The 19056-nt window shown below is 38.5% G+C and overlaps 1 protein-coding gene and 2 long non-coding RNA genes across 3 annotated transcripts; all 3 read right to left on the bottom strand.

The window, feature by feature from the left end:
* Nucleotides 1-2167: 2167 nt before the first annotated feature.
* LOC113113714 (LRRN4 C-terminal-like protein) lies at nt 2168-7159 on the bottom strand. Its single transcript, XM_026280143.1, has 2 exons — nt 6956-7159; nt 2168-3105 (listed from the first exon to the last, which is right to left on the bottom strand). The coding sequence occupies exon 2, from the start codon at nt 3096-3098 to the stop codon at nt 2361-2363; it is 738 nt and encodes a 245-aa protein (XP_026135928.1). The 5' UTR covers nt 3099-3105; nt 6956-7159; the 3' UTR covers nt 2168-2360.
* A 1830-nt stretch (nt 7160-8989) lies between these two features.
* Nucleotides 8990-17198, bottom strand: LOC113113713 (uncharacterized). The gene is made up of 2 exons (XR_003293626.1): nt 16124-17198; nt 8990-9493 (listed from the first exon to the last, which is right to left on the bottom strand). It is a non-coding gene; the product is annotated as an uncharacterized LOC113113713 (long non-coding RNA).
* Nucleotides 17199-18177: 979 nt separating this feature from the next.
* LOC113113712 (uncharacterized) lies at nt 18178-18831 on the bottom strand. Its single transcript, XR_003293625.1, has 2 exons — nt 18455-18831; nt 18178-18370 (listed from the first exon to the last, which is right to left on the bottom strand). It is a non-coding gene; the product is annotated as an uncharacterized LOC113113712 (long non-coding RNA).
* Nucleotides 18832-19056: the final 225 nt, after the last annotated feature.

Raw genomic sequence — 19056 nt, 5'->3', positions numbered from 1 at the left:
AGTGTTTAAAACCATTATAATTTATTTTGTAGTTTTGTTTCCTGCATGATCTATGTGAATATTAAAATCCCCTGCAATAGTAAAACAGTTAAACTCTTGGGAAATCATTGATAACATTTCTGTGACCTCTTCAACAAAGGCTGGAGATTATTTTGGAGGCCTGTAAATAATGATAAACAGAATGTGTGGAGCACCTTTCAACAAAATATCTAGATATTCAAAAGACAATTACTGACCAAATGACACTTGCTTGCATTGGTAGACATCTTTAAATAGAGCAGCTACACCTCCACCTCTCCTGACAATCCTGCAGACATTAATGAAAGTGAATTGAGGAATGTTTCACTGCAGCTGTCTTCTAGCCATGTTTCATTTAGAAACATTAAATCCAGATTCTTTGTGTTTATTAAGTCATTGATTAGAATTTTTTTTTTTAAGTGAGCGTTTAAAATGTTTAAAAATGCTAACTTGATGGCAGTGCTTTGTGTCATTACAGCAATCTTAGTTTGATGCATTATAGGCCGCAGATTAGATGAGTTTGCCCTTCAGCTTGTAAAGAATTTAGACTTTCTATCACATGATAAAACTGAAATGGAGAAGCGACAAATAGAGGAATTTCATTAGTGTTTGTAACAAAACGTAAGTAATTGCACCATAATGATTTACTAATTATACCAATCTGTTGCTTTAAATGTCTTATAGACATATTAGTCATATTAGTCATGGCCCGGATATCCAGACCAGTGCAACCAGGTTTTGGACTGAAATTACAATACTTGATAGTCTTGACTCTTGAATAAAAAAAAAACATCAGATAGTATTAAAGGTGACGAGTTTACTTTTCACACTTATATTTGCTTGTTTGGGGTTATAGTTATTTCATGATGTATTATTTATCATACTTATATTCTGAGTAATAAATACCACTCCCTGTTGCTAAGAAGACAACACTCTGTGTCTGTGCTGGAGGCAAGTATCACTCATATAACAGCAATAAACAGAGATTAAGTAGCAACAGGAAGGAATGATTGACAAAGATAGATGGGAAATAACTGTCTCTGAATCTGTAATGAGCGCTTGATTCATCGTTGCTCAGTGATGCCACTTCATTAGTTTAGACATAGTTCCTTCCATGTTACCAGAGAATCACTTTACCCATATTAACTGGCAGCATACGTAACAACCCCACTGCAAGAGCAACCACTTCTTCAATCTGAGTAACAGTCACTTTTATAAATAAAGCATGCATTTATGCATGTATGAGTAAAAACAAACTCAGTCAAGAAAAAGCAATTAAAATATATTTATTGTTAAAACATTATCAGTAATCTTTAAAATAGTTAAACATACTTAAAAGTAGCTGTACGACAGATACTTTGTAAAACCCTGTCTAGCTTAATGAAGCTCCAGGCTTCCTAAGTGCTATAGAGACATTAGTAGTGTTAAAGTCAGCAAAAAATCACAATCAAAACACATTTTACTTCCATAATGTGATGTATTTGAGTGAAAAGTATATTGAGTTATTAAAAAAAACAACACAATGGCATTTTGTCTGTCAGGAACTGATGTGATAAGTGTTCTGCATTTGAATGCATTCACTTTTGGAAAAGCTTTTTTGAAAGTTATTTAAGAAGTGATGATGATTTTTTTGAATGCAAATATTATTTTCCTCGGACTGATGTGCACTGATGAATAGCTCACATTAAAAGCACTTAATGTGAATTATGAAAGTAAAGAGATTTGATTCCATGTTGACTTCAAACATTCAAAACACTCACAATCTCACAATAACAATAATTAAGCACCGATCACAGCAGTTTAGAACTGAACCTAAAACAGAGAGCATTATTTTCAGTGAGGTACACAATAACTGTACACTACATACACTACAGGCCAAAAGATTGGAATAATTAAGTTATTTGTATAAAATAAATGCTGTTTCTTGAACGTCTTATTGATTAAAGAACCAATAAATGAAAAGTATCTCAGTTTCAACACAAACATGAAGCAGCACAACTGTTATCAATAATCATAATAATAATAATAAAAATGTTTCTTGAGCATCAAATCAGCAAATTAGAGTGATTTCTGAAGGATCATGTGACACTGAAGACTGGAATAATGATGCTGAAAATTCAGCTTTGATCACAGGAATCAATTCTATTTTAAAATATATTCAAATAGAAAATAGTTATTTTAAATTGCAATAGTGTCGCAATTTTAACTGTATTTTTAATCAAATAAATGCGGCACTGCTGAACAGAAGGGGAAAAAAGTAATTATTGTTCCAGTCTGACTGCACTTGTGCAGAACTCAGTCTCTTTGCATTTTGTTTTATTCTCAATGCATTCATTTCCTCATCACAGTGCTCCGTCATTGGTGTATGAAGGATTTCCGAGGCCCTCAGCGTCTCCCATCCTTTCTTTCCGACACGTCCTTCGTCTCCACAGAACAACGGCGAGCACCAAGAGCAGCAGCAGGAATCCGACGCACCCTGCGATGATCCCTGCGCTCACAGCCGCCTGGTCGGGCTGCGGTGGCTCATATCGTGCACATGACTTTTCGCTGAGTCCCGCTTTATTTCCTGCTGCCACACACACCATCTCCCCGACTTTCACTCCAGGTAAGGAACCGTTTCTTAAGTATTCACTGAAAACCAGCTGCTTGCTTCCATCTTTCAGTGAGACCTCATAATGAGTGACGATGGAGCGAGGAGCGCACCAATGCACAAAGACTTCCCCGGATCTGTCCAGCTTCACCTCCCGGAGCTCCGGAGCCTCGGGTCTCTCCTCCGGCCCCGTCAGCCCAGGACAGAGGCAGCCCGTCTCAGCTGAAATCTTGTCGCAAGGGGTCGCCTGAACCACACAGGGGTCATAATCACAAGGGCGGCGGATTACACGAGAGGTCGTGACCCCTGGAGACTGGGGCGTGTGCGTCGTCTTTGAATTTTCCTCATCATAGTCATCATCGACTTCAATAATGCGAACACGTGTGAGAGAAGGCTGATGCACTGAAGGAGTGACAGATGTGGCGCAGACAAGCTCCATCACACAGAGGAGGAGGAGGAGGAGGGACATGACCTGTGACACCAGCAACATCTTGATCCTGAAACAGAGAAAGTTACAGTCAAACTTTATTTTAGCAGCTCTATTCAGAACATCAATAAACAGGATAAAAGAAAAAATGAAAGAACAGAAGATCAAATTTGACCCTGTCAAGTGCATAATAAAAGCTCCTGCTCTGTGTCATTGCAATAACAAAAATCAATATAAAAAAAATTAAATTACTTTCAGCTCTCTATCCCTATCAATCCTGTTATATTCATTTTCAAAAGAATATGAAATGAACAGAAGAATTTTTTTTTCTTTTTTAAACATAAATAATAATAATAATAATAATAATGATAATAATGTTATAGTCACCAATGCATGCACACACACAAACACAATTTTAAGTAAAAAAAAAAAAAGTTTTATTTCAGTATAATAATTTTGTAAGGTTTTTAGTTAACAATAATAACCCTGCGACTACCTTCATTCAATGTTCACCTTAAACTGTTTCCATCCATCTTTCAAAAGTCTTTCTCTGTGAGCAAATAAACAGCCTGAGGGCCCTATTTTAACGATCTGAAACGCAAGTGTCAAAGCGCGAAACGCAAGTAACTTTGTGGGCGGGTCTCGGCGCTGTTGCTATTTTCCCGGCGGGATAAATGGCTCTTGCGCCCGGCGCAAATCTAAAGTGGGTTGGTCTGAAGTAGCTTCATTATTCATAGGTGTGGTTTGGGTGTAACGTGAAATAAACCAATCAGAGCGTCATCCAACATTCCCTTTAAAAGCAGGTGCGCAAGTTCCATTATGGATTGCTATTATTATGCCGTATTTACCAGGCGCACGCCAGGAGCGGTTCACAGCCGAGGAGACTGATGTTCTTGTAAGAGCAGTGAAAGACAGAGAAGTTGTGTTGTATGGGGATGGGAGAATAATTAGCCTGAATAATTTGTAAGCTAGATTTATGCCTATTTTGTTCACATCTTCGTGGCACACCACAATGATTTCCGTCATCTCATGTGTTAATATTTTTTTAGTATAACAATTTATGATTTGCAAAAATAACTGTTGCATCTGTGTAGATTACATGAGCAAAGTGTATGCGCGTTGTGCACGCTATACATTATGGCCAAGCATGCGCCCTTAAAATAGCATAATGAACAACGCGCAACGCGCCACTGACTTTAGGGGCCCTATCTTGCACCCAGCGCAATTGACTTTGTACACCGACGCATGTGTCATTCCTATTTTGCACCCGCGCAAAGCGCGCTTTTCCCTCCACAGAAGCACGTCGCTAAACTAGTGAATGAACTTGCGCTCCCTGGGCGGTTCAGCGCAAAAAAGGAGGCGTGTTCCGGCGCAAACAATCCCTGGTGCTATTTTGCTGTTCCATTAATCAATTGCGCCACTGACCAGAAAAAACCTAGTCTAAAGTCAGTGGCGCGTTGCGCGTTGTTCATTATGCTATTTTAAGGGCGCAAGCTTGACCATAATGTATAGCGTGCACAACGCGCATATACTTTGCTCATGTAATCTACAAAGATGCTACAGTTATTTTTGCAAATCATAAATTGTTACACTAAAAAAATATTAACACATGAGATGACGGAAATCATTGTGAAATCTTGCTTACAAATTATTCAGGCTAATTGTAGTAATTAAGGATCAGACCTGTTTGCCCGATAGTGGCAAGACATATATGTATATAAGGACATCTGACAAATTTGTTTGTCCGTCAAGAACCAGGAAAAAAAAAAAATCGATGAAACAATTGTGGCTATTTCCTCCCACGCCTGTTTAACCGACGCTATTTTGGGTGGGTTTCTCCCATCCCCATACAACACAACTTCTCTGTCTTTCACTGCTCTTACAAGAACATCAGTCTCCTCGGCTGTGAACCGCTCCTGGCGTGCGCCTGGTAAATACGCCATAATAATAGCAATCCATAATGGAACTTGCGCACCTGCTCTTAAAGGGAATGTTGGATGACGCTCTGATTGGTTTATTTCACGTTACGCCCAAACCACACCTATGAATAATGAAGCTACTTCAGACCAACCCATTTTAGATTTGCGCCGGGCGCAAGAGCCATTTATCCTGCCGGGAAAATAGCAACAGCGCCGAGACCCGCCCACAAACTTACTTGCGCTTCGCGCTTTGACACTTGCGTTTCAGATCGTTAAAATAGGGCCCTAGACTAGGTTTTTTCTGGTCAGTGGCGCAATTGTTTAATGGAACAGTAAAATAGCACCAGGGATTGTTTGCGCCGGAACACGCCTCCTTTTTTGCGCTGAACCGCCCAGGGAGCGCAAGTTCATTTACTAGTTTAGCGACGTGCCTCTGTGGAGGGAAAAGCGCGCTTTGCGCGGGTGCAAAATAGGAATGACACATGCGTCGGTGTACAAAGTCAATTGCGCTGGGTGCAAGATAGGGCCCTGAATGTTCCTTCTGGAGAGAATTAAAGTGAAACTAAACATGGGGATGTATTTTTAACACAGGACACACACTGGGCTCTGCTCACAAACATCGCAGTGGAATGAACCTCAAGGCAGTGTCTGACAGTTACTGTGGGGACACCACTAAAGCCAGAAAGTGAAAGAGAAGCCCTGGTCCCTGATTGATGCCAGCTTGCTGAAAATCACATCCAATAAAGACACTTGGATCAACAACAACCGAAAAGTTACTGCTGCTAGGTGGTACTAAGTGACTAACAATTTCTACCTGGTGTAAAGAAATAGGAGAAAGAAACCCAAACACTGAAGAAGAAACACAGGCCATATGTATAAATCAGAAGATACTTCATAGAGACTTGATAACTGACTCTAATGACTAAGCAATACTGTAGCAATGGCATGACAACACGCTAAAACATCTCCTAACATCTTAGCATCGCCCTGACAATAATGCGTGGGCAAAAACAGTGTAGATATAGTTGTTGCCAGAAATAACTACAAATAAAACCATAAAACACATTTCTTTGTGACTTGAAATAAAATAAATATTAACTCAAATATAAAATATAAAAAATCTAAAATGTTAAATAATACCTGGTTATACATTTGATTTTATTCAAGCTACTTGCCAAAACAGCATTTCTGATCTGCATTTAGCTTAACTTAAGGATATTGTTAAATAAATATACAAATATGCAGAAAATAAACTGTTTTTTTTTTAATAAATCTATTTATCATGACTATAAAGTATTTATTTGTATTTTGGTTGTTTTACGTCAAGTTAAACCAAATGAAAATGGGAAATGTTGCTTTGGCAGGTTTTTTATATTATGTTTGATTTTATTTAATTTCAGGTACCACATATTTTATATAAAAAAATTATGTGTCTATTATATATATATATATATATATATATATATATATATATATATATATATATATATATATATAGTTGCATATTTAGTTAACAATAATATCCTTAAATTGTTTCCAACACAGAAAATGAAAATAACTAAACTAAAACTAATAATAAAATTAATAAAACCCTACACTGAATTAAAATATTATATATATATAATATATAATTAATATTTAAATTAAAATGAAAAAGAAAAATACAGAAAAACTACAATCCTCAGTGGCACTTAAATAACATTGGCTAATTTTACTAAAAATGTAAAGTATATAAAACAATTCTACAACTAGTTCCATAATCAAAAAGATTTAAAAGGTTCACTTATTTCTAAAATATTTATTAATAATTATCCATTATTCCAAGATTTATCAAAGTTTGACAGTAGTCATAATATCCGCAGTAGCTGCTGTAGTGTTTGGGTGGTTCCCATCGAAAAATAAAACGCTATTAGTCCACTATTACAATTCCTATTGTACTGATCATCATGGCAACCTTTAGCCTCAGCGTCAGTAAAACTGTAGGAAAAATGCTCAGCGTACCTGTTTGACAGCAGTCTGGATGGTTTCTGCTCACGTCTTGAATGAGATCTTCTCTCCAGCAGACGTCTGGTTTATTTTCTCTCAGTCTAATGCATTCTTCCTCTTAACTTTCCTTTTTTCTTTCCACTAAAGCCCCTCCCTCTGTACACCCCCCTCACCCATCTGCCGGCCTCCCAACCTCCTGCTTCACTCTTTTTGGCTTGCAACTTCGCATTGATTTTCTCTCCAGGACTCTCTTCGGCCCTCAGTGCTATCCCCCAACCCCACGTCCCTCTCTCGACTCCTTTCAAGTGTGTTTGTGAGTCCTGCTGAGTTTTGGCCTGCTCTGCATGTTAATTTCTCCAGCAGGAGCAACAGGAGACATGCTGGAACTCATCTGGGTGTCCCGTACTGAGCGTGTATGTGCGGGCATGTCTGGGTTATTATAAAACTACAACCATAAAAAAAAATTGAACTTCATGAAATTAAGTTAGATCATATATATTTAAAAGTTGTGTAAACTGGCATCATTTTCAGTGAATAATGATGGTGTTATTTTTAATGGACATGGTCATTATGATCAGTCACTATGTTGCAAAGATTCTTCAACAATTCTCATTTTGTGCTTCGTGGAAAAATATACTTGTTTGGGAAATCATGAGACTAAATGCTAACTGAAACAATGTTCTTTTTGGTCGAACCGCCTTTAAAAAGCCCTGTTTATTACAAAAGCTGTGATATACAAAGTCTCAGCTCATTATTTGCTCCACTTCACATTCCTCTCTTTTATAATTGTATATGTTCAGCAGAGCGTGATCCATGACAGAGAGAGAGCGAACAAGACGGCTGATATTCATTTCTATTGACCCCACTGGTGTGCTTTCCAGGCCGAGGGGAAGAGGAAACCCGTCCTTATATGGTCACGCCGGTGAGGGGTGAGAGACACATAACTCACTCACTTTGTCTGTTCCCTCAGCGGTAACCTTTACTAAGAGCCAAATATATGCGCATATATATATATATATACACTCAGGTGAACCTCATGACATAAGGAAATATTTCAAGTCACAAATCAAAAGAAAATGTCAATGCCTACTGAAAAGCCGTTATTGTTTTAATGACATTTAAGCATATATTACCAACAAATAGTCCCTATCATAATAAAGCATTAATTCTCATTACTTTAATCTGAAATAAATAATTATCTATTATCACATAAATATATATATATTATTGCAATTATATATACAGTATAAACTATATATGCAGTGCTATCTATAAAATATATATAAAAAAGTTTTAGTTTAATTACCAAGACAAGTAAAACTAAATAAACTAAACTAATAAATAAAAATACTAATATATATATATATATATATATATATATATATATATATATATATAATCAATTATTACAGAATGAATTCTTTGGTCTGTATGACTGAACTGAACCTAGTGAGAATCACCCTGAGAATACAAAACTCAAGTAAAATATTAAAGCTATTTTCCATGTTGCAAGGCTTTTACAGTGAGGTAGTGGATGCAGTCGCGCTGGACATGAGGATGAGATTGTTAGTTCTCGTTCACACCCACATCTTGGCTCAGAAACATCTTACAGTCAGTGACATGAGTCACAATATCATGGTGAAAAAATCTGTGTCAGGCATGTATGATCATGTCAGGTGAACACTGTGTGTCTGTGTGTGTGATCAGGAAGACAAAACATATTCACTGTCTGAACATCGACAGTCCTGTTTTTGCTCATATAGGGGAGGTCGGGGCTTTTAACACTACAGGTGGGGTTTTCTACACAGACACAAACCTTAAAGCTTTGACTACAAACAAGCTATTTTCACCATATTACTCAGAAAAAAAGAATGAAGTTCACTGAACACACACTGACGTTTTTTCACAAGTCCAGTGATATTTGATAATAATTAAGCAGCAAATCAGCATATTAGAAAGAGTTCTGAATGATCATGTGACACTGATGACTGGTGTAATGATGCTGAAAATTCAGCTTTGAGCACAGGAGTAAATGTAAATATATTCACATAGAAAACAGTTTTTTTATTTTAATGATATAAAAACAATTGCTGTGTTTTGATCAAATTCTTTCAAACTTGTAACTAGCAGTTTATTTGTGCATTTCTTTTTTTTTTTGACTCAAAACATACTGGTACATGCACAGCTCTTGTGATGACTTGCCCAGGTTCAAACGGATCGACTCAGAAAACATTTCTGGTTTCTATGGTAAAGTTGAAAGAAGGGCTGTGAACACATTCTCAGATGAACAGACAGATATTTGATTGTACTGAATTCACTCACTTACATTACAGTCAAAATACTAACACAACAGCCAGACTGGTTTTCATTTGAAAAAGCAAACACTTGTCTTATTCCTCCACCCACTGCTTCCTGAAGACCCTCGACATTCAGTCTCCAACTCTCTCTCCACTATATACTATTAAAAGAATCTGAATCCATTGGGAAAGAGCAGACCTCCAGAACTCCTGACCCCTGCTCCAGTCTCACACTCCAGTCTGATTCCACTGAGACCTAGACGTCACACAAAATAAAACATGTCTTAAATTTCAGAAAGCACATGTCATGATATTGGCCAGAGTATGAAGCCATATGTGACCCTGGACCACAAAATCAGTCATAAGATTTATACATCATCTGGAAGGTGAATAAATTATTAAGCTTTCCTTTGATGCATGGTTTGTTAGGATCAGACAATATTTGAAAGATACAACTATCAGAAAATCTGGAATTTGAGGGTGAAAAAAAACTATATCTATATAGTAAGAAAATCACCTTTAAAGTTGTTCAAATTAAGTTCTAAGCAATGCATATTACTATAAAGAATTACGTTTTGTATTTGTATTTCATTATGCATATATTTTGTATATTTTTTTGATGTTGCATGATGTTCTTAACTCAAAGTACATTTTCACTCCCAATGTTCCCGAGTTCAGAGTGGATTATTAGAATTCATTGACAAGATGTTCCAGCTTTCTGTGAAGATTATTAGTTTGGTTTTGGTTGCAAGCCTATTTTTATTTATTTATTTTTTCAGAAAAGATGACATGGAATTCTGTGAATAGTAAATATCTAGCATGAAAAATAGAAATAAAAAAGGGAAAATGGAAAACATCTAGATGCATTTCTAAGTTCCTCTTCCCCATTCTGCACAGCAAAAATATGTTGGGAGATTTGTCACCATGGGTGTTAAAATTATCACTTTTCAGGTGAACATACAGGTCCATCTTTGCTAGTGTTAAAATAACACTGACAAAAGTGTTTATCATACACACACTGTGTTAGTGTTTCATTTTAATCACTCAAGGTGTTGTGAAATTATTACTTGCATGTATACACATTTAACACTTTATGTTAATTATTCCCACACACCAAGTGTATTTAATGTTGATTAACGTGAATTTTGTAAATATGATTTTAAAATGGATATGGCAGATTACATTGAAAACATAAACCTATAGATATTTTCAAAAACCAAGTGACTATCAATTTATTTAAACATTAATTGAAATTTTAATATATCAAACAATTGAATAAAACAGCTCTGCTAGTCTCCAATGCAACTTAACACTGTTCGGTATGAAAATACACATTCAATGAGTATTTACTTTCATTTTATAAAAAAATCGAAAACCATGAAATTCTCCCTTTCAGTCAGTGGGTGCGACAGAGAAAACACTAAGTTCCCTTTCGATAATTCACTTGAACTGCGTATGTGGACAAGCTCCTTTTTTCCTCAATGCTGAAGCCTTTTTTCAATAGCCTTTTTTCAACTGCACTTCCATTGATTCAAACTGGAAAACATTTTGGACCAATGATAGCTGCGCGAACGTGTGGCGATGCACCCCACCAAAATGGGCGGAGCATATGGCTATATAAGCAGGCAAATCGCCATAGGATTTCAGATCTCTATCTTTCAGCGACGACTTCTTTGTGCTGGATCCCGTTTGCTGAATGCCTTTACCTGGAATGAGCTCTCGCCATTGGAGAGGCACTGCAGCGGACCAGCTGAGATCGCCGAACACCTGCAGCGCCGACGTTCTCATAGACTGCCGCTCTCAGGCAAGGTTCACGAGCCAGCCACTTCACTCTTCCAGCTGCTTCTCAGCGGATCTCCTGCTGCCATCTGGCACTTCTGAAAAAGCAGTTTCCAGCAGTTTTCACCGCTCTAAAAGACCAATTCAAACACCGTTCTCATGGCGGCGGCATTAATGCAGATCACGTGCCACAGATGTGGCACATGCAGAGCCCTTCTGCATGAATGATGATGGCCACAGCGACTGTGGTTTTTGCCTGGGCAAAGCCCACGCTGAGGCGATGCTCACAGAGACTTCATTCTCTTATTGTGAGAGCATGAGTCTCGCCTCTTTGCGTTTGCGGATCACTTTCGTCAATGAAAGCAGTCCCGCCCGTCATGCCCTCCCATCTTCTTCCTCCCATGAGCCGGCTAGGAAGAGACAGCGGGGTAAAGGGGCTCAGAGCCTGGACTTGGGTGAGCTCATGCCGGCCCAGCACCCACGTGCCTCACCCTCTCCTATGAGAGAGCCGTCCCACGTCCTTTTTCTCACGGCCAGAGCAGCGTCCCTCAGCTGATGCGAGTGACCTCGTCTCTTTTGGCAGATCAGAGGACGAGCCGGTTGACTCCTTGTCACTCGGGTCTTCTGAAGCGGAGGATTGGACAGGTGATTCTGAACTTGCCCACATGCCATCACTTGAGCCCATCGACGCCAGAGCTGGGATGGATGCCAAGCTATCTGCATCCTTTCCAAAGTCATTGAAGGAACTCGATCTAGAGTGGGCTCCACCTGAAGCGCCAAAGCGGAGCAAGCTGGACGAGTGGTACCTGCCAGGATGCCGCCAGTGCTCTGCCCCGTTCTTCCCTGAAGTTCATGACGAGCTGACCATATCGTGGCATGCCCCCTACTCACCCCACTTATTCACTGCCTCCTCTGCATCGCTCACTTCAGTTGATGGCTCTCAGGAGAATGGCTATGAGCAAATGCCGCCCCTGGATGAGGCCATGGTTGCTCATTTACTGGAAAAGTAAGAGAGCCCTTGCTTCTAAGCCCTGCAGAACGACCTCCATCATGGCTGGCAGAGCCTATACATCCACAGCTGTAGAAGGATTTCACTGAGCATTTCACTGCAGCACAGAAGTCGCACCAGGCCATGTGACACTTTCTGCCCAAACGCTCCAGCTCAGCGTCTTGAGAATCCCCAGGTCTGAGCTGACTCAGCATCAGAGCAAGCCTGCCCCTTCTACCACCCAGGCAGTGCCCCCTAAGTAGCAGCATCAGCGAGCTTGCACTGCTAAATGCACTAACCCTCCAAGACTTTAGAGTCCCCAGCCAAGGATTGTGCTGGACCCCGACACCTTCAAAATCTTCCTGATCTTTTGGGAAGAAAGAGGAAGGGGCAAAGTCCCACTGCGTCTGGACCACCCCAAAAGCTCTCTTGCCTAGTTCCCCCGCCACCCCGTTCAGTTCCTGGCATCGGGGGGCAGACAGTTCTCAGAATCTGGGAGATCTTCAGTAAGGCAGAGGTCGACATCTTCGCCTCAGAAGGGAACTCTCATTGCCCAACCTATTTTTCAAAGGACACAGACTCCTTCTTTATGCTTTTCAGGGACCTCCTCTCTCATGTGAACAAGACAATCTGGCATCCACAGCCAGAACTCTGGGCTCTGCACTTATGGTCCCTCGATGGGAGCCTTTAAGCCTCTCCGGGGACGTGCTACACACCATTGATCAGGCGAGAGCCCCGATCTATGAGATGGCCTCTTCGTGGGCCTGGTCTAGTGGTGTTTCTATCAAGGACATCTGTGAGGCAGCCGGCTGGTCCTCGCCGTCCACTTTTGTCAGGATTCTATTACCTGGACATCCCGACCTTGGATGATCGGGTCCTCTCAGTATGATACGAGTTTAGTGTAAAGAGTTCGACATCTCTGGCCCCCTCACTACAACTTTTCTACCGACCACCTGGAGACCTTCTCTCCTGTCCCAGCATGCCACAGAAAACTACACAGACTTGTCATGGTCTAGAATTTTGGTTTATTTAACAAACTCAAAGAATGCTTAGCATGGAGCAAAATAAAGTTCAGGGGGGACCAGGCCAAAATAACAAACATAACAGATATAATTTACAAAAAGGAGTACTTTTCTAAGCTCTCAAAACAAAATCCAAAATAAACAAAAGTCTTACCTTACTCCCTTTCTAGCCAAAAACAGGTGAAAACATGGACCATAAAAGAAATGGCGTCATCCTCCCTACGGCTCCAAAATTAATTAAACTTTCACCTTAAGGTCTAACCTTGGGAGCTTACTTGTACAAAAACAAATAAACCACAACTCTCCAACATTTCAAACTGTATACACCAACAACAATGTAAACGGACAACTAGCGCGCACACATGCTATGATCTGGGGGCAGGTGAAAAGTCTCCAAAGACAGCAAAGGCCAAGAAGGGGCACATTTCAGATGGAGTCTTCAGCTTTTATCCACAAGCTTTCCCTCCAGCAGCCAATCAGAGCAACCAGGTGATTGATGACAATCAGAAGCAGCTGATCTTCATTAAGCTTTTGGCTGTTGTAGACAGAATAGAGAGACAAAACACTGCCAAAACAAACTGTAATCAACATAGTGGCAATAATTAAATACTGCACAAATAACACCTTGCACAAAATTACGCCCAAGGACGTAACATTAGACTGTTGTGTTTCTTTGTGTTGTCACTATAGGGTGCATGTGCACAGTTGTGCAAAATGTTTGTATACTTTAACCACCTCAGATGAGAGTGGGGGTCGCGAGGTACTGGTACTGTGTTTTTGTGGTCGTGATCTGAAAAGTCTGGGAACCCCTGTTCTAGACAGTACTTGTTTAATTGTAGTAATTAAGGATCAGACCTGTTTGCCCGATAGTGGCAAGACATATATGTATATAAGGACATCTGACAAATTTGTTTGTCCGTCAAGAACCAGGAAAAAAAAAAAATCGATGAAACAATTGTGGCTATTTCCTCCCACGCCTGTTTAACCGACGCTATTTTGGGTGGGTTTCTCCCATCCCCATACAACACAACTTCTCTGTCTTTCACTGCTCTTACAAGAACATCAGTCTCCTCGGCTGTGAACCGCTCCTGGCGTGCGCCTGGTAAATACGCCATAATAATAGCAATCCATAATGGAACTTGCGCACCTGCTCTTAAAGGGAATGTTGGATGACGCTCTGATTGGTTTATTTCACGTTACGCCCAAACCACACCTATGAATAATGAAGCTACTTCAGACCAACCCATTTTAGATTTGCGCCGGGCGCAAGAGCCATTTATCCTGCCGGGAAAATAGCAACAGCGCCGAGACCCGCCCACAAACTTACTTGCGCTTCGCGCTTTGACACTTGCGTTTCAGATCGTTAAAATAGGGCCCTAGACTAGGTTTTTTCTGGTCAGTGGCGCAATTGTTTAATGGAACAGTAAAATAGCACCAGGGATTGTTTGCGCCGGAACACGCCTCCTTTTTTGCGCTGAACCGCCCAGGGAGCGCAAGTTCATTTACTAGTTTAGCGACGTGCCTCTGTGGAGGGAAAAGCGCGCTTTGCGCGGGTGCAAAATAGGAATGACACATGCGTCGGTGTACAAAGTCAATTGCGCTGGGTGCAAGATAGGGCCCTGAATGTTCCTTCTGGAGAGAATTAAAGTGAAACTAAACATGGGGATGTATTTTTAACACAGGACACACACTGGGCTCTGCTCACAAACATCGCAGTGGAATGAACCTCAAGGCAGTGTCTGACAGTTACTGTGGGGACACCACTAAAGCCAGAAAGTGAAAGAGAAGCCCTGGTCCCTGATTGATGCCAGCTTGCTGAAAATCACATCCAATAAAGACACTTGGATCAACAACAACCGAAAAGTTACTGCTGCTAGGTGGTACTAAGTGACTAACAATTTCTACCTGGTGTAAAGAAATAGGAGAAAGAAACCCAAACACTGAAGAAGAAACACAGGCCATATGTATAAATCAGAAGATACTTCATAGAGACTTGATAACTGACTCTAATGACTAAGCAATACTGTAGCAATGGCATGACAACACGCTAAAACATCTCCTAACATCTTAGCATCGCCCTGACAATAATGCGTGGGCAAAAACAGTGTAGATATAGTTGTTGCCAGAAATAACTACAAATAAAACAATAAAACACATTTCTTTGTGACTTGAAATAAAATAAATATTAACTCAAATATAAAATATAAAAAATCTAAAATGTTAAATAATACCTGGTTATACATTTGATTTTATTCAAGCTACTTGCCAAAACAGCATTTCTGATCTGCATTTAGCTTAACTTAAGGATATTGTTAAATAAATATACAAATATGCAGAAAATAAACTGTTTTTTTTTAAATAAATCTATTTATCATGACTATAAAGTATTTATTTGTATTTTGGTTGTTTTACGTCAAGTTAAACCAAATGAAAATGGGAAATGTTGCTTTGGCAGGTTTTTTATATTATGTTTGATTTTATTTAATTTCAGGTACCACATATTTTATATAAAAAAATTATGTGTCTATATATATATATATATATATATATATATATATATATATATATATATATATATATATATATATATATAGTTGCATATTTAGTTAACAATAATATCCTTAAATTGTTTCCAACACAGAAAATGAAAATAACTAAACTAAAACTAATAATAAAATTAATAAAACCCTACACTGAATTAAAATATTATATATATATAATATATAATTAATATTTAAATTAAAATGAAAAAGAAAAATACAGAAAAACTACAATCCTCAGTGGCACTTAAATAACATTGGCTAATTTTACTAAAAATGTAAAGTATATAAAACAATTCTACAACTAGTTCCATAATCAAAAAGATTTAAAAGGTTCACTTATTTCTAAAATATTTATTAATAATTATCCATTATTCCAAGATTTATCAAAGTTTGACAGTAGTCATAATATCCGCAGTAGCTGCTGTAGTGTATGGGTGGTTCCCATCGAAAAATAAAACGCTATTAGTCCACTATTACAATTCCTATTGTACTGATCATCATGGCAACCTTTAGCCTCAGCGTCAGTAAAACTGTAGGAAAAATGCTCAGCGTACCTGTTTGACAGCAGTCTGGATGGTTTCTGCTCACGTCTTGAATGAGATCTTCTCTCCAGCAGACGTCTGGTTTATTTTCTCTCAGTCTAATGCATTCTTCCTCTTAACTTTCCTTTTTTCTTTCCACTAAAGCCCCTCCCTCTGTACACCCCCCTCACCCATCTGCCGGCCTCCCAACCTCCTGCTTCACTCTTTTTGGCTTGCAACTTCGCATTGATTTTCTCTCCAGGACTCTCTTCGGCCCTCAGTGCTATCCCCCAACCCCACGTCCCTCTCTCGACTCCTTTCAAGTGTGTTTGTGAGTCCTGCTGAGTTTTGGCCTGCTCTGCATGTTAATTTCTCCAGCAGGAGCAACAGGAGACATGCTGGAACTCATCTGGGTGTCCCGTACTGAGCGTGTATGTGCGGGCATGTCTGGGTTATTATAAAACTACAACCATAAAAAAAAATTGAACTTCATGAAATTAAGTTAGATCAAATATATTTAAAAGTTGTGTAAACTGGCATCATTTTCAGTGAATAATGATGGTGTTATTTTTAATGGACATGGTCATTATGATCAGTCACTATGTTGCAAAGATTCTTCAACAATTCTCATTTTGTGCTTCGTGGAAAAATATACTTGTTTGGGAAATCATGAGACTAAATGCTAACTGAAACAATGTTCTTTTTGGTCGAACCGCCTTTAAAAAGCCCTGTTTATTACAAAAGCTGTGATATACAAAGTCTCAGCTCATTATTTGCTCCACTTCACATTCCTCTCTTTTATAATTGTATATGTTCAGCAGAGCGTGATCCATGACAGAGAGAGAGCGAACAAGACGGCTGATATTCATTTCTATTGACCCCACTGGTGTGCTTTCCAGGCCGAGGGGAAGAGGAAACCCGTCCTTATATGGTCACGCCGGTGAGGGGTGAGAGACACATAACTCACTCACTTTGTCTGTTCCCTCAGCGGTAACCTTTACTAAGAGCCAAATATATGCGCATATATATATATATATACACTCAGGTGAACCTCATGACATAAGGAAATATTTCAAGTCACAAATCAAAAGAAAATGTCAATGCCTACTGAAAAGCCGTTATTGTTTTAATGACATTTAAGCATATATTACCAACAAATAGTCCCTATCATAATAAAGCATTAATTCTCATTACTTTAATCTGAAATAAATAATTATCTATTATCACATAAATATATATATATTATTGCAATTATATATACAGTATAAACTATATATGCAGTGCTATCTATAAAATATATATAAAAAAGTTTTAGTTTAATTACCAAGACAAGTAAAACTAAATAAACTAAACTAATAAATAAAAATACTAATATATATATATATATATATATATATATATATATATATATATATATATATATATATATATATATAATCAATTATTACAGAATGAATTCTTTGGTCTGTATGACTGAACTGAACCTAGTGAGAATCACCCTGAGAATACAAAACTCAAGTAAAATATTAAAGCTATTTTCCATGTTGCAAGGCTTTTACAGTGAGGTAGTGGATGCAGTCGCGCTGGACATGAGGATGAGATTGTTAGTTCTCGTTCACACCCACATCTTGGCTCAGAAACATCTTACAGTCAGTGACATGAGTCACAATATCATGGTGAAAAAATCTGTGTCAGGCATGTATGATCATGTCAGGTGAACACTGTGTGTCTGTGTGTGTGATCAGGAAGACAAAACATATTCACTGTCTGAACATCGACAGTCCTGTTTTTGCTCATATAGGGGAGGTCGGGGCTTTTAACACTACAGGTGGGGTTTTCTACACAGACACAAACCTTAAAGCTTTGACTACAAACAAGCTATTTTCACCATATTACTCAGAAAAAAAGAATGAAGTTCACTGAACACACACTGACGTTTTTTCACAAGTCCAGTGATATTTGATAATAATTAAGCAGCAAATCAGCATATTAGAAAGAGTTCTGAATGATCATGTGACACTGATGACTGGTGTAATGATGCTGAAAATTCAGCTTTGAGCACAGGAGTAAATGTAAATATATTCACATAGAAAACAGTTTTTTTATTTTAATGATATAAAAACAATTGCTGTGTTTTGATCAAATTCTTTCAAACTTGTAACTAGCAGTTTATTTGTGCATTTCTTTTTTTTTTTGACTCAAAACATACTGGTACATGCACAGCTCTTGTGATGACTTGCCCAGGTTCAAACGGATCGACTCAGAAAACATTTCTGGTTTCTATGGTAAAGTTGAAAGAAGGGCTGTGAACACATTCTCAGATGAACAGACAGATATTTGATTGTACTGAATTCACTCACTTACATTACAGTCAAAATACTAACACAACAGCCAGACTGGTTTTCATTTGAAAAAGCAAACACTTGTCTTATTCCTCCACCCACTGCTTCCTGAAGACCCTCGACATTCAGTCTCCAACTCTCTCTCCACTATATACTATTAAAAGAATCTGAATCCATTGGGAAAGAGCAGACCTCCAGAACTCCTGACCCCTGCTCCAGTCTCACACTCCAGTCTGATTCCACTGAGACCTAGACGTCACACAAAATAAAACATGTCTTAAATTTCAGAAAGCACATGTCATGATATTGGCCAGAGTATGAAGCCATATGTGACCCTGGACCACAAAATCAGTCATAAGATTTATACATCATCTGGAAGGTGAATAAATTATTAAGCTTTCCTTTGATGCATGGTTTGTTAGGATCAGACAATATTTGAAAGATACAACTATCAGAAAATCTGGAATTTGAGGGTGAAAAAAAACTATATCTATATAGTAAGAAAATCACCTTTAAAGTTGTTCAAATTAAGTTCTAAGCAATGCATATTACTATAAAGAATTACGTTTTGTATTTGTATTTCATTATGCATATATTTTGTATATTTTTTTGATGTTGCATGAT

The sequence above is a fragment of the Carassius auratus genome, chromosome 14 (genome assembly GCF_003368295.1).
Source record: "Carassius auratus strain Wakin chromosome 14, ASM336829v1, whole genome shotgun sequence".
In the NCBI taxonomy this organism is placed as follows: domain Eukaryota; kingdom Metazoa; phylum Chordata; class Actinopteri; order Cypriniformes; family Cyprinidae; genus Carassius; species Carassius auratus.
The sequence above is the reverse complement of the archived record's forward strand: the minus strand, read 5'-3'. Positions and strand labels throughout refer to the sequence as shown.